General features: G+C 37.9%; 1 protein-coding gene across 1 annotated transcript; it reads left to right on the top strand.

Moving 5' to 3' along the window:
- The first annotated feature begins 11,163 nt into the window (after positions 1-11,163).
- On the top strand, positions 11,164-12,282 carry LOC131654233 (uncharacterized). Its single transcript, XM_058924636.1, has one exon. It carries the CDS (start codon positions 11,164-11,166, stop codon positions 12,280-12,282), a length of 1,119 nt encoding a protein of 372 aa, XP_058780619.1.
- The last annotated feature ends 3,921 nt before the right edge of the window (positions 12,283-16,203 follow it).

Below are 16,203 nucleotides of genomic sequence, written 5' to 3'. Positions count from 1 at the left end.
AAGAAAAATAAGAAAAGGAACTTAGCTGCAATTGGGTGTGGCGGGTTCCTGCACGTCTTTGGTGAGACTTCAACCCCGTAGGCGTCAGATCTAGCATGGAGGAGATCTGATGGTTGGTATTGGTGGGCGCACCATGGATGTGCATGAGGAAACGGGCACAGGATCCACACTTGGAGAGAATCAAAGAAAATAAGCAAAATAATGTTGAGAGCAAGACTCGAACCCCCAACCTCACGCTTAGAGAGCACCAGCGCTTACCACTCAGCCATGTTTCAGTTCCTGTTAATGTAACGACGCTGTAGCGATGTAAAACAAAAAAAAAAACTTTTAAATCAAAACCAGCGCGCCAGCTTCTTCTTCTTCGTGGATTTTTCAGAAACTCGGAATCTTTAGGCCACGGTTTTTAGACGTGGTTGAATCCCTGCAACATACAAACTCACCAAACACAAAAGTAAATCCCAATTAAACACAATATTCAACCGAAAACACCCTCATGAACATGATAGAGTCCTTAATTTCGGTTAATTTCAATCCTAATTAACAATCCCCAATTATGAACTTATGAACCCTAACCATGGTAGAGTTCTTAAACTTCAATCAAAATCAAATTCATTATCCAGAAATATTGCAAACATCAATGGAAACACAAATACGCAATCGAAAGCAGTTTATGATGCGTAATTGGGCATAATTGAATTCGGAAACATGGTGCAAACCGTAACGTGCGACGAACTTGATTCCCGTCGTCCTATGCTTCGGAGATGGCTGGGAAAGCCTGCTACACCTTCAGCGATTACTCCTGAGTCTTCAAAAGTCCTTTAATTGACGTTAAACTTACAAAATCGATTTGCCTTTTTCCTTGAATTTCTTGAAGCTTGCTTACGGTTTTCAGGGGCTGTAATCCTCTTTTTGATTGGCGATTCAGATGATGTAATGGCTGCAAAAGAACATAAACACTGCGAATAAAATGTTAGTAATCAATTGATTGGCCTTATGATTAATGTTGTCGGGATTTTATGTAATGGTAAATATGTTTAAGATTCTGGTGGTGATGATATGAATGGTATTTTGGTTGGAGAAAATATATGGAGCTGATGTGTGAAAGTGTTGACCGAAAACATAAGGGTTGGAGATTGTTCTTTAATCAGGGTTTTTTCTTCCCTAGTAAACAAAATATGTTAGTATTTATAAAATAAATTAGGTTAAATAAAATGGGCTTGGACCAACTAAAATAAATATGAAACAGATTAAACATAATATTTAAAACAAAATTAAGAGAACACCTATATTTCTTTTATTTTGGTAATAATGCAAAAATGATTTAACTAGAATGAATAACAAAAAAATAAAATTAATACCTAGACCACTTACTTAATAAAAATAATAAGAATAAAAATAAAAATAATAATAAAAAAAAGAAAAAAAACAGGTTAGACGTGAGATTCGAACCGGGACCTCGCGCTATTGTACCTTTCACGCTCAAATTCTTACCAAGCATGCCAATTCATTTATTCGAAATAAAATGGCATTTGTAAATATATGAGGGCAAATTTTGGGGTATGACAGCATGCAACATCAGAACATGGTCTGGCAAGACATCAGAAGATGGTCAAGGCAGAATCAGAACATGGGTCTATGGAAGCATCAGAAGAACTTGAGATCAGAAGCAGAAGCACTGAAGTTCTCATGGTATCACGCTCAGAAGCACTTCAAGGTCAGAAGACAAGAAGATGCTATGCACCAAGCTGTTTGACTCTGATGATATTCAAATATTATATTCACAAACATCAGATCAGAAGAAAGTACAGGTGGCAGGCTACGCTGACTGACAAAAGGAACGTTGGAAGCTATTAAAGGCAACGTCAGTAGACACAGCGTGAACAAGGCTCGAGGTAGTTGACAAAAGCGTGAAACATTAAATGCAAAGCTGTACGGAACACACAAAGCATTAAATGCGCCCAACGGTCATCTTCTCAAGTGCCTATAAATATGAAGTTCTGATGAGAAGCAAGGTTGACGATTTTGAAAAGAACGAATTCTGAACGAAATTATTCTGAAAGACTTGCTGAAACGCTGTTCAAATTCAAAGCTCAGAAACTTCATCTTCATCAAAGCTCACTACATTGCTGTTGTAATATATTAGTGAGATTAAGCTTAAACGTTAAGAGAAATATCACTGTTGTGATTATAGCTTTTAAGAAGCATTGTAAAACTCTTATTTGATTACATTAATTTGTAAGTAACTAGAGTGATCAAGTGTTGATCAGGATACTCTAGGAAGTCTTAGCTTGTGTCTAAGCAGTTGTAATTAGATTGATCACGTGGTGGTCAGGATACTCTAAGAAAGTCTTAGCTTGTGTCTAAGCATTTGTTCCTGGACTGATCAGGTTGTGATCAGGATACTCTAGAAGACTTAGTCGCGGACTAAGTGATAAACCATTGTAATCTGTTGCGATTAGTGGATTAAATCCTCAGGTGAGGTAAATCACTCCGTGGGGGTGGACTGGAGTAGTTTAGTTAACAACGAACCAGGATAAAAATAACTGTGCATATTGTTTTTATCGTTCAAGTTTTTAGACTACACTTATTCAACCCCCCCCCTTTCTAAGTGTTTTTCTATCCTTCAATTGGCATCAGAGCGCCGGTTCTAAGGTGCAAGCACTTAACCGTGTTTAGAAAAGATTCAGGAAGAGAAAAACGCTTCAGTAAAAGATGGCTGGTGAAGTTCCAACAAATCCAGCTGCATCTACATCTGGCTCTGCTGAGCAATACAATGGTAACAATGGTTATACTAGACCACCAGTATTTGATGGTGAAAACTTTGAATACTGGAAAGATAAACTGGAAAGTTACTTTCTTGGTCTAGATGCTGATCTATGGGATCTTCTACTGGATGGTTACAAACATCCTGTTAAAGCTACTGGTGTAAGGCTCACGAGAAGTGAAATGACTGATGATCAAAAGAAAGATTTCAAGAATCATCATAAATGTAGGACTATTTTGCTGAATGCTATCTCTCATGCTGAGTATGAGAAGATATCTAACAGGGAAATTGCCCATGATATATATGAGTCATTGAAAATGACCCATGAGGGAAATGCTCAAGTCAATGAGACTAAAGCTCTTGCTCTAATCCAGAAATATGAAGCCTTCAAGATGGAGGATGATGAAGACATTGAGAAGATGTTTTCAAGATTTCAAACTCTGACTGCTGGATTAAGAGTTCTCGACAAAGGCTACACCAAGGCTGATCATGTAAAGAAGATCATCAGAAGTTTGCCCAGAAGATGGGGCCTAATGGTGACTGCATTCAAGATTGTGAAGAATCTGAATGAAGTTTCTTTGGAAGAGCTGATCAGTGCCCTGAGGAGTCATGAGATTGAACTTGACGCTAATGAACCTCAGAAGAAAGGTAAGTCTATTGCTTTAAAATCTAATGTTAAAAAATGCACTAACGCTTTTCAGGCTAGAGAAGAAGATCCTGAAGAATCAGAATCTGAAGAAGAAGATGAACTGTCCATGATCTCCAGAAGGGTAAACCAACTCTGGAAGAGCAAGCAAAGGAAGTTCAGAGGCTTCAGAAGTTCAAAGAAATTTGAACGAGGAGAACCTTCTGGTGACAGAAGATCTGACAAGAAGAAGGCTGTCTGCTATGAGTGCAATGAGCCTGGACATTACAAGAATGAGTGTCCGAAACTTCAGAAGGAGAATCCCAAGAAGAAGTTTCATAAGAAGAAAGGTCTTATGGCAACATGGGATGATTCTGAATCAGAATCAGGATCAGACTCTGAAGGAGAGCAGGCAAACTTTGCGCTGATGGCGACAGAAGATGATGGATCAGAATCTACATCAGAATCAGATTCTGAAGAGGTATTTTCTGAACTATCTAGAGAAGAGTTAGTTTCCAGTCTAACAGAGCTTCTTGAATTAAAAGCTCATCTTAGTATCAAATACAAAAAGCTGAAAAAGCAATTTGAATTTGAAACTAAGAAGCTTGAGTTGGAAAATTCTGAATTAAAAGAAAAAGTTTTAAAATTATCCAATAATGTTGGATCTCCTTCTGATTCAGAAAAATCCACTCCCAGTCTGAATCATATTCTGAAAGAATATGATTTAAGTTTCAGGAAGTTCTTATCTAGAAGTATTGGCAGAAGTCAGCTAGCTTCTATGATATATGCTGTGTCTGGGAACAAGAGAGTTGGCATTGGTTATGAGGGTGAAATCCCATACAAGCTTGAATTTGTGGATGATATGAAAATATCATACAAGCCTCTGTATAACCAATTTAAATTTGGCCACTCCCATGATATTAAGCACACATCACATGCACAAAGTTTTCACATAACACACACCAAGAAGCATGTGACACAACCTAAGAAATATCATGGAACTCAGAATAAGAAGTATCATACTGTTCCTCCTGTTAAATATTTTGCTAAACCCAAGTTCAATCAGAACTTGAGGAGAACTAACAAGAAAGGACCCAAGAAATTGTGGGTACCTAAGGAGAAGATAATTTCTTTTGCAGATATCCTTGGCGGCAAAGAGGATAGAAAGCAAAATGTCATGGTACCTGGACTCTGGGTGCTCGCGACACATGACGGGAAGAAGGTCTACATTCCAAGACCTGGTGCTTAAACCAGGTGGAGAAGTCAAGTTTGGAGGAGATCAGAAGGGCAAAATCATTGGCTCTGGAACCATAAGTCTTGGTAACTCTCCTTCCATAACTAATGTACTTCTTGTAGAAGGATTAACGCATAACTTATTGTCCATCAGTCAATTAAGTGACAATGGTTATGATATAATCTTCAATCAAAAGTCTTGCAAGGCTGTAAGTCAGAAGGATGGCTCAATCCTATTTACAGGCAAGAGGAAGAACAACATTTATAAGATTGATCTTTCTGATCTTGAGAAGCAGAAGGTGACTTGTCTTATGTCTGTTTCTGAAGAGCAATGGGTCTGGCACAGAAGATTAGGACATGCTAGTTTGAGAAAGATTTCTCAGATTAACAAACTAAATCTAGTCAGAGGACTCCCAAATCTGAAATACAAATCAGATGCTCTTTGTGAAGCATGTCATAAGGGCAAGTTCTCCAGACCTGCATTCAAGTCTAAGAATGTTGTTTCTACCTCATGGCCGTTAGAACTCTTGCACATTGATCTGTTTGGCCCAGTCAAAACAGCATCTGTCAGAGGAAAGAAATATGGATTAGTCATCGTTGATGATTATAGCCGCTGGACGTGGGTAAAGTTCATGAAACACAAGGATGAGTCTCATTCAGTGTTCTTTGAATTCTGCACTCAGATTCAATCTGAGAAAGAGTGTAAAATCATAAAGGTCAGAAGTGATCATGGTGGCGAATTTGAGAATAGATTCTTTGAGGAGTTCTTCAAAGAAAATGGTATTGCCCATGATTTCTCTTGCCCCAGAACTCCACAGCAAAATGGAGTTGTAGAGCGAAAGAATAGGACTCTACAAGAAATGGCCAGAACCATGATCAATGAAACCAATATGGCTAAGCATTTCTGGGCAGAAGCAATAAACACTGCGTGTTATATTCAGAATAGAATCTCTATAAGACCTATTCTAAATAAGACTCCTTATGAATTGTGGAAGAACAAAAAGCCCAACATTTCATATTTCCATCCTTTTGGATGTGTATGTTTTATTCTGAATACTAAAGATCATCTTGGTAAGTTTGATTCCAAAGCACAAAAATGTTTCCTTCTTGGATATTCTGAACGCTCTAAAGGCTACAGAGTATACAATACTGAAACATTGATTGTAGAAGAATCAATCAATATCAGGTTTGATGATAAGCTTGGTCTTGAAAAACCAAAGCAGTTTGAGAATTTTGCAGATTTTGATATTGATATATCAGAAGTTGAAGAATCAAGAAGCAAAGCTGCAGAAGCTGGCAGTCTCAGAAGCACTGAATCAGAAGATCAAGTTGCTGCATCTTTAGAGAATCTAAGGATTTCTGAAGAACCAACAGTCAGAAGATCACCTAGACTTGCCTCAGCTCATTCAGAAGATGTGATCCTTGGAAAGAAAGATGATCCCATCAGAACAAGGGCATTCCTTAAGAACAATGCAAAATGTCAATTAGGTCTTGTTTCTTTGATCGAGCCAACTTCTGTTGATCAAGCTCTAGAAGATCCAGACTGGATAATTGCCATGCAGGAAGAACTAAATCAGTTTACAAGGAATGATGTATGGGACTTGGTTCCTAGACCAAAAGGATTTAACATCATCGGTACTAAGTGGGTTTTCAGAAACAAGCTAAGTGAGAAAGGTGAAGTGGTAAGAAACAAAGCCAGACTGGTTGCTCAGGGTTATAGTCAGCAAGAAGGGATTGATTATACAGAAACCTTTGCACCAGTGGCCAGGTTAGAATCTATTCGTCTATTAATTTCTTTTGCCACTCAACACAACATCACTCTTTATCAGATGGATGTCAAGAGTGCCTTCTTAAATGGTTATATAGATGAAGAAGTTTATGTTCACCAACCTCCTGGTTTTGAAGACTCCATGTCTCCAAATCATGTTTTCAAATTAAAGAAATCATTATACGGATTGAAACAAGCTCCCAGAGCTTGGTATGAACGTTTGAGTTCTTTCCTTCTGGAAAATGATTTCACTAGAGGAAAAGTGGACACTACTCTCTTTTGTAAAACATTTAAAAAGGATATTTTAATTTGTCAAATATATGTTGATGATATTATCTTTGGAACATCTAATGCTACACTTGGAAAGGAGTTTGCTGAGTCTATGCAGGCTGAATTTGAAATGAGCATGATGGGAGAAATCAAGTATTTCCTTGGGATTCAAATCAACCAAACTTCCGATGGAACCTATGTTCATCAAACGAAGTATGTGAAAGAACTTCTGAAGAAGTTTAATCTCTCTGAAAGCAAAGAAGCCAAAACTCCTATGCATCCAACATGTGTACTGGGTAAGGATGAGGTAAGTAAGAAGGTAGATCAGAAGTTGTACAGAGGTATGATTGGATCTCTTCTATATCTAACTGCTTCTAGACCTGACATTCTCTTTAGTGTTTGTTTGTGTGCTCGATTCCAATCAGATCCAAGAGAATCTCATTTAACAGCGGTTAAGAGAACTCTAAGGTATCTCAAAGGTACTACTAATGTTGGTTTAGTTTACAGAAGATCTAAAGATTACAACTTAGTAGGATTCTGTGATGCTGACTATGCTGGAGATAGAATAGAAAGAAAGAGCACTTCTGGAAGTTGTCAATTTCTTGGAAGTCATTTGATCTCATGGTACAGCAAGAAGCAAGCTACTATTGCCCTCTCAACAACAGAAGCAGAATATGTTGCTGCTGCTGGTTGTAGCACACAAATGCTCTGGATGAGAAGTCAGCTGGAAGATTATCAGATATATGAGAGTAACATTCCTATTTTCTGTGATAATACTTCTGCTATATGTTTATCTAAGAATCCTATTTTACATTCAAAAGCTAAACATATTGAGATTATACATCATTTCATAAGGGACTATGTTCAGAAGGGTGTTATATCTTTAAACTTTGTGGATACAGACCATCAATGGGCTGATATCTTTACAAAACCCCTTGCTGAAGATAGGTTTAAGTTCATTCTGAAGAATATCAGTATGGATTTATGCCCAGAATGAGAAGATGAGAAGATCTTATGTATGAGTATCTTCTGAAATGAAATTGGATTTGTTTTTATAAGAAGTTCTGATTGAAATCAATTAGAAATTGTGATTCAGTTATTACTAACGTTTCATTGTCTAAGTTGATTCAGAATCTCTTTAAAAGCAAAACAGTTGTAATTGGCTATCCAGATGGTAAACACGTGTTCACTATTTCTGGACAAGCGTGCGTGCAGTTGAGGGGACGTCTACTTAGGTAACTGTGCAAATCTCGTCTTTTGTCATTATTATCTCTCCTCACGTCACGTAACATTAAATGCTATCCATCATTTACTCTTTTTCAGTTTTTTTTTTTTATATTCCTCGAACGTTTCCCTCTTCTTTTTCCCTCTATTTATTCCTTCATTTCGTTGCATTTTTTCTATAAGTCTTGGCTCTCTTTCTCTTTTTCTCTCTTGTCCAACAAAGTTTTTCTTTGGCATAAACCCTAGTTCATTCATCTTCAACCTAGCGTTCATCATGAATCCTTTCAACTCAATGAGAACGGATGGAAGGGTTAATCAGTTACAGGATGTGAAGCATATCTTGGGATGGCTCTCCAAGTCTCTTTCAAGACAGATCTCTTCTTCAATGCTGTTATCAACATTTATCCAAAGGAAGAAGACCTTCTTGAGTCACTGGAGCCCGTTTGCAACATTAGCTCCCTGTCTATGAACTGTCCCTCACTTCCTCTTTGGTCTCTTGGATCTCTCCAACAGTGGAGGTTCTAGTCTGGACAGGCATGAAGAGTTTTCAAGCTTTCATGGCTGAACAAACTGAAGACCAGAGGGTTCTTGAGTTGTTTGCGCAGTCTTTGCGTAGGATAGAGTCTTAGGCTTTAAGTCTTTGTAGTTTTCTTTCCTTGTTGCATCTGTTTTCTGCATACACATTTTGTAATCCTTCTTGTTGAAATCAATGAAAAGTTATTTATGTTTCTTTCCTTTTGTCTCTTGCTTTACATCTGAATCTTTTATTCTTTTTGATGTTATGACAAAAAGGGGGAGAATATATATGATAAATGATCTGATTAATATTATCAGTTACCGAGTAAAAAGGCTCCACATTTACTAACAGAACTTGCCAAGTTCTATGTTTTTAAGTTGTGTTGTTGCAGGAATCGAAGATTCAAGATCAACATAAGAAGCAACAAGATGAATCAAGTTCTTGGATTCTTGAAGCAAGCTGAGTGCTAGGAAGCTTCAGAATCAGAAATTCTGATAATAGAATATGATCCAAATCATTGTCTATTTGCTCTGATACATTGTCTATTGGATCTGATATATTCTATATGGCTCATATGGCTCTGATACGTATTTTGTGTTCTGATACACATTTTATGTTCTAACTCATTCATGCTGACTTTTGTCGTTTAGTTTTGTTCTGTAACATTTCAGGATGTAGAGATGCTCTGATGATGCTCTGGTACATTCAACAATGTTCTGATACAATCTAGCATGAAGTGATGTAAGAAGAAATTCAAAGCTCTGAAGCTATCCGAGGGAAGCAGAAATCAGAAGCTGTGAATGTTCTAAAGATCCAGAAAACTCAAGTTCTGAAGCTGTCCTAAATGGAAGCATGAATCAGAAACTGTGAATGTTCTGAAGATCAAAGAAATTCAAGTTCTGAAGTTGTCCTAAATGGAAGCAGGAATCAGAAGCTGTGAATGTTCTGAAGATCAAAGAAATTCAAGTTCTGAAGCTGTCCTAAATGGAAGCAGGAATCAGAAGCTGTGAGTGTTCTAGGGATCTAAAGAAATTCAAGTTCTGAAGCTGTCCAATGGAAGCAGAAGTCAGAAGCTATGAATTATCAGAAGACAGAAGCTTATGTGATCGTCTCTACCGAAATAATCAGGGAAGTCTTTTATTATTAAAGTTCTTCGAGTATTTATTTCAGGGGGAGATTATTCATCTCAGGGGGAGATTGTTAATCTCAGGGAGAGACATATTCACATGCTTATGCTATAGCTGTGTAATTTGTCTTTAGCCGTCTGCTCTTTCTGATCGCAAATTCATATCATTTATATATGTTTTTGTCATCAGCAAAAAGGGGGAGATTGTTAGAACAAGATCTGTTCTGATCAATATTCTTAGTTTTGATGATAACAAGGATATGAATTTTGTGTGAGATAATGTGGTACTCTAATACATTGCAATTTCCATTTCAGGAAATATATAAAGAGTATGCACAAATCAGCGCTCAGAAGCTTTGTCTCAGAAGGTTCAGCATGCAACATCAGAACATGGTCTGGCAAGACATTAGAAGATGGTCAAGGCAGAATCAGAACATGGGTCTATGGAAGCATCAGAAGAACTTGAGATCAGAAGCAGAAGCACTGAAGTTCTCATGGTATCACGCTCAGAAGCACTTCAAGGTCAGAAGACAAGAAGATGCTATGCACCAAGCTGTTTGACTCTGATGATATTCAAATATTATATTCACAAACATCAGATCAGAAGAAAGTACAGGTGGCAGGCTACGCTGACTGACAAAAGGAACGTTGGAAGCTATTAAAGGCAACGTCAGTAGACACAGCGTGAACAAGGCTCGAGGTAGTTGACAAAAGCGTGAAACATTAAATGCAAAGCTGTACAGAACACGCAAAGCATTAAATGCGCCCAACGGTCATCTTCTCAAGTGCCTATAAATATGAAGTTCTGATGAGAAGCAAGGTTGACGATTTTGAAAAGAACGAATTCTGAACGAAATTATTCTGAAAGACTTGCTGAAACGCTGTTCAAATTCAAAGCTCAGAAACTTCATCTTCATCAAAGCTCACTACATTGCTGTTGTAATATATTAGTGAGATTAAGCTTAAACGTTAAGAGAAATATCACTGTTGTGATTATAGCTTTTAAGAAGCATTGTAAAACTCTTATTTGATTACATTAATTTGTAAGTAACTAGAGTGATCAAGTGTTGATCAGGATACTCTAGGAAGTCTTAGCTTGTGTCTAAGCAGTTGTAATTAGAGTGATCACGTGGTGGTCAGGATACTCTAAGAAAGTCTTAGCTTGTGTCTAAGCATTTGTTCCTGGAGTGATCAGGTTGTGATCAGGATACTCTAGAAGACTTAGTCGCGGACTAAGTGGAAAACCATTGTAATCTGTTGCGATTAGTGGATTAAATCCTCAGGTGAGGTAAATCACTCCGTGGGGGTGGACTGGAGTAGTTTAGTTAACAACGAACTAGGATAAAAATAACTGTGCATATTGTTTTTATCGTTCAAGTTTTTAGACTACACTTATTCAACCCCCCCCCCCCCCCTTTCTAAGTGTTTTTCTATCCTTCATTATGCTCCTAGTACTATTTATGAGATGGAAACATTGCCCGCGTATGCCCCAAATGGTACTCTTGTCAGCGAAAATGGAATATTTCGTCGTCTATTCTGGGCCTTCCAACCTTGCATCAGAGGGTTTTCATTCTGCAAACCTATTATTCAAATAGATGGAACGTGGTTGTACGGAAAATACAAAGGCACCCTACTGATGGCAGTCGCACAAGACGGAAACAGCAACGTCTTCCCAATTGCATTCGCTCTAGTCGAGGGAGAGACCGGTGGAGGTTGGAGTTTTTTTCTCAAACATCTTAGAACACACGTGGCTCCGCAAGAAGGTCTCTGTTTGATCTCTGATAGACATGCGTCTATTGTTAGTGCATACAATAACCCGGCTAATGGTTGGCATGACCCCCCTTCTACGCATGTCTTCTGCATTAGACATATTGTACAAAATTTCACGCGAGAAATTAAAGACAGGGCCCTTCGAAAATTGGTTATGAACGCAGGGTATGCATTAACTCAACCATCTTTCAAACATTATCGTAGAGAGATCAGACTGTCAAATCCAGATGCAGGTACTTGGATTGATAATATTCCAGTGGAGAAGTGGACAAGGTCATACGACAATGGACATCGATGGGGACACATGACAACAAATCTTGTCGAATCAATGAACGGTGTCTTCAAAGGCATACGACACCTCCCTGTGACCGCTTTGGTAAAATCAACATATTTTAGGATGGCTTTATTGTTTGCACAAAGGGGTGAAAGGTGGGACGCTGTGTTACGAGCTGGACAATTGTGGAGTGAATGTTGCACAAGATTTATCAAGGCAAAAGGTGCGAAGGCCAACACACATACGGTTACAAGGTTTGACCGACATAACCATAATTTCATGGTCAGAGAGACAATCGACCACGGCGAAGGGCTACCAAGACAAGAGTATAGGGTTCTACTAGAAGAACGTTGGTGCGATTGCGGCAAGTTTCAGGCATTTCGTATGCCTTGCTCCCATGTCATTGCAGCATGTGCTCATTCTCACTTAGATGCATTAGCACTCCTGTCTCCCATTTACAAGTCTGAGACCTTGCTCCACGTATACAACAATGGCTTTGCAGTGGTAGCAAAAGAGGATTATTGGCCTGCGTACGAGGGGGAAATTGTTTGGCACAACGACCAAATGCGGAGAAATAAAAAGGGTCGTCCCAAAAGCAAGCATATCACGACTGAAATGGACGAGCTCGATAAGCTAGAAAGAAAGTGTGGTTTATGTCGCCAAGTCGGACACAATAAAAAAAATTGTCCTAATCGTGCAAGTGGTTCTTAGAATTGAATTTTGTATGCACATTTCTTTTAAGATCTAAACATGTCTTCTTTTCATTAAGAAACATTTGTTACAACATGATCATTGTTAGAAATTAAATGACATAATGACTTAAAAACAACACATACAACGGATACAAAAAAACGCCAACAACACGACAAGTTATCTAAGATATAACAAGCACCAAAACAATGTCATCAGAACCGTGCATCATCATCATTACGTCTCTGTCTCTTTCAACTTCCTCTAACCAAGTACGAGACGTTCCAGTCGCAAGTGATATGGCAGTTCTTCTTCTCTGGATTCTTCTAATTTCTTCGCCTGTTGGGATGTCGTCATCTAGCCAGCGTTTCAACTCTCTCTTTAGACGCTCCATGGAATGGATGTTCCAAAATTTCATTTTAATCGGCGGTTTAACGACCGAGAAAAATACATACCCATCTCTTGTGAAAATCTCAGAAGCCATAATGATAAAATTTGGGAGAAATGAGAAGATTTAGTGAGAAAGTGTGAAGAATGGTGGAGAAATGAGGTATTATTTATAGATGAAACAGATACAAGGAGGAGCCATATGAGATGGCTCCTCCTCCTAAAAAAAGAATGGAGGCGCCATATGACATGGCTTGTTATACTTAGTGTGCCATCTCATATGGCGCCTAGGTGTAAAAAAAAGGGGTCACGCCATTTGAGATGGCGCCTTCATGTATGCATTTTCTGAAACCTGGTTATTTGCGTAATTTTTCCCGAAACGTGGTTATTTGCGTAAATTTTTTTTAATACATGGTTATTTAAAAAAAAATTCAATGAATACCTAACCCTCTAGTTAAAGAGGGTATTTATAGCCCCCAGCGCTGGGCCAAGATCTCGCTACTGGACTGGATACCCAGGCCCAATTAGGAGACTGCCAGGATTCCTGGGCAGAAACATCGGAGGTGAATACGTGGTCTCCGTCCTGGTCAACCACTCCGAAGTTTAAGGGAGACGCGGTCTTTTAGGGACTACGTGGACTCCGTATTATTCGTGGGGTTGGTGAAGGATAGAAAAACACTTAGAAAGAGGGGGTTTGAATAAGTGTAGTCTAAAAACTTGAACGATAAAAACAATTTGCACAGTTATTTTTATCCTTGTTCGTTGTTAACTAAACTACTCCAGTCCACCCCCACGGAGTGATTTACCTCACCTGAGGATTTAATCCACTAATCGCAACAGATTACAATGGTTTTCCACTTAGCCCACGACTAAGTCTTCTAGAGTATCCTGATCACAACCTGATCACTCTAGGAACAAATGCTTAGACACAAGCTAAGACTTTCTTAGAGTATCCTGACCACCACGTGATCACTCTAATTACAACTGCTTAGACACAAGCTAAGACTTCCTAGAGTATCCTGATCAACACTTGATCACTCTAGTTACTTACAAATTAATGTAATCAAATAAGAGTTTTACAATGCTTCTGAAAAGCTATAATCACAACAGTGATATTTCTCTTAAAGTTTAAGCTTAATCTCACTAATATATTACAACAGCAATGTAGTGAGCTTTGATGAAGATGAAGTTAATGAGCTTTGAGTTGAACAGCGTTTCAGCAAGTTTTTCAGAATAAGTTCGTTCAGAATTGGTAACCTTGCTTCTCATCAGAACTTCATATTTATAGGCACTTGAGAAGATGACCGTTGGGAGCATTTAATGCTTTGCATATTCCATACAGCATTGCATTTAATGTTTCACGCTTTTGTCAACTACCTCGAGCCTTGTTCACGCTGTGTCTACTGACGTTGCCTTTAATAGCTTCCAACGTTCCTTTTGTCAGTCAGCGTAGCCTGCCACCTGTACTTTCTTCTGATCTGATGTTTGTGTATACAACGTTTGAATATCATCAGAGTCAAACAACTTGGTGCATAGCATCTTCTTGTCTTCTGACCTTGAAGTGCTTCTGAGCGTGATACCATGAGAACTTCAGTGCTTCTGCTTCTGAACTCAAGTTCTTCTGATGCTTCCATAGACCCATGTTTTGATTCTGCTTTGACCATCTTTTGATGTCTTGCCAGACCATGTTCTGATGTTGCATGCTGAACCTTCTGAGACAAAGCTTCTGAGCGCTGATTTGTGCATACTCTATATATATTTCCTGAAAGGGAAATTGCAATGTATTAGAGTACCACATTATCTCACACAAAATTCATATCCTTGTTATCATCAAAACTAAGAATATTGATCAGAACAAATCTTGTTCTAACAGTTGGGTGTGAAGTAACTCTACAAGGAGGAGGATCCTCGGCATAAGGCCACGAGGAAGAGAGTCCTCGGTGGAAGGGACGCTCGCCGCGAGCGTGCATGGTAAGTTTGAGTCTAGACGAGGGGCTCACGGGAAGCATCATACGCCGAGCACTATCCGGAGAGTTTTAATGTCGATGGGCCTCCAAGGAGCCGAGCACTGTTTGCTCTTTATGGGCTTATGGATGATTTGGGCCTTCAAGTCCAATTGGGCAGAAAGTAGATTGGGCCGAATCTTGACCCAGTCCAAAACACTAATTTATAATAACGATCGCACGCCCGTTGTGGTAACTAGCATACATTCAATCACGCGCTACCTAACAACAGACGTGCTACTGTCATTATATGTGTTTCGCAATCGTCATTGTTTGTGTTTTTCGTAGTAGTGTATGTGAGAGATATTGTAAATGATATTAAATCTATTGTATGGTATTAGTCGATTATTGGAAGTAAGGGTAGATCCTAGGGAAATTTCTATGATTGTTGGAAATGCTCTTTTGGTGTTTTAGTTACAGGATTTTGTCTTTATAATTGTAATTGGGTAGGTATCCCTTATACTCATTCAATGAATTTTCCTTATAAAAAAAAAACGTGACAAGCCTAAAAGAATTAGTAGGAAAAATTCAACTTAAAGTGATGTATATAACAACTAGGATGTTTATAATAATTTAGACAATATACTGATCTTTGGGGGAGACTTTTGCTAAACTGGTGGTTCTCAATTAGAGCATCTCTAATGGAAGAACTAATTTTAGTTGCTTGTGTCATATTTTGTGGACCTAAATTATCACATTGCATTTAAGCAATTTATAAGCAATTTCAATTATTTTTTCTCAAATGGTAATTGTAAATAAGTAATACTCCCTCCGTTTTTTATTATAAGTCGTTTTGGAAAAAAAATTGTATTTAAATATAAGTCGCTTTATAATTCCAATAAATAATCAATGTTATTTTTCCTATTATATCCTTAAATATTTATTATTCTCTCTCCTTTCAATTATATAAATTTATCTTCCACATGTCATTAATGAAGGATAATTTTGTAAAAACCTTCATAATTTCTCATTTTCATACAATAATTATTATTTTTCTTAATCTGTGTGAAAAGTCTAAAACGACTTATAATAAAAAAAACGGAGGTAGTATATATTTGACCCCACCATAAAGTAATGTTTCAATTGTATGGAACAAAAGATAGTAATATTTTAACTAAGTTTCCAAATTTTCAAATTGCTTCAACAAGCTCTATCTCTTAAATTTAAGGGACCAATATTGTCACATCATCATACTCTAATGGTAAAAAAATATAAGCAACAGAATTTAACACTTAAGGAATCACTAAGTTATGAAAAGATGGATCATCAGTAAAAATTACAACATAATATGTCCTTTTTGTTTTGATGCTGAAGAATCTACTTCCCCTCTCTTTGTCGATTGTATGCTGGTGGTTCATGTTTGTGAAAAGATATATAAGTGATTGGATATATCTATCCACCCAGAGTTGGGTGATATAGTCATAAATTTGAATAGCTACAGATTTAACCTTAAAGATATAATGTGAAAAAGAATCTTCAACTGGTAGTGAGGCTTGCGATTTGTTGGTCTGTGTGGTTACACAGGAACGAGAAATAGCTTAGAGGGGACTAG

Source organism: Vicia villosa, linkage group LG1 (assembly GCF_029867415.1).
Source record: "Vicia villosa cultivar HV-30 ecotype Madison, WI linkage group LG1, Vvil1.0, whole genome shotgun sequence".
NCBI lineage: Eukaryota > Viridiplantae > Streptophyta > Magnoliopsida > Fabales > Fabaceae > Vicia > Vicia villosa.
Note: the sequence above shows the minus strand (reverse complement) of the source record. Positions and strands in the feature narration are given on the sequence as shown.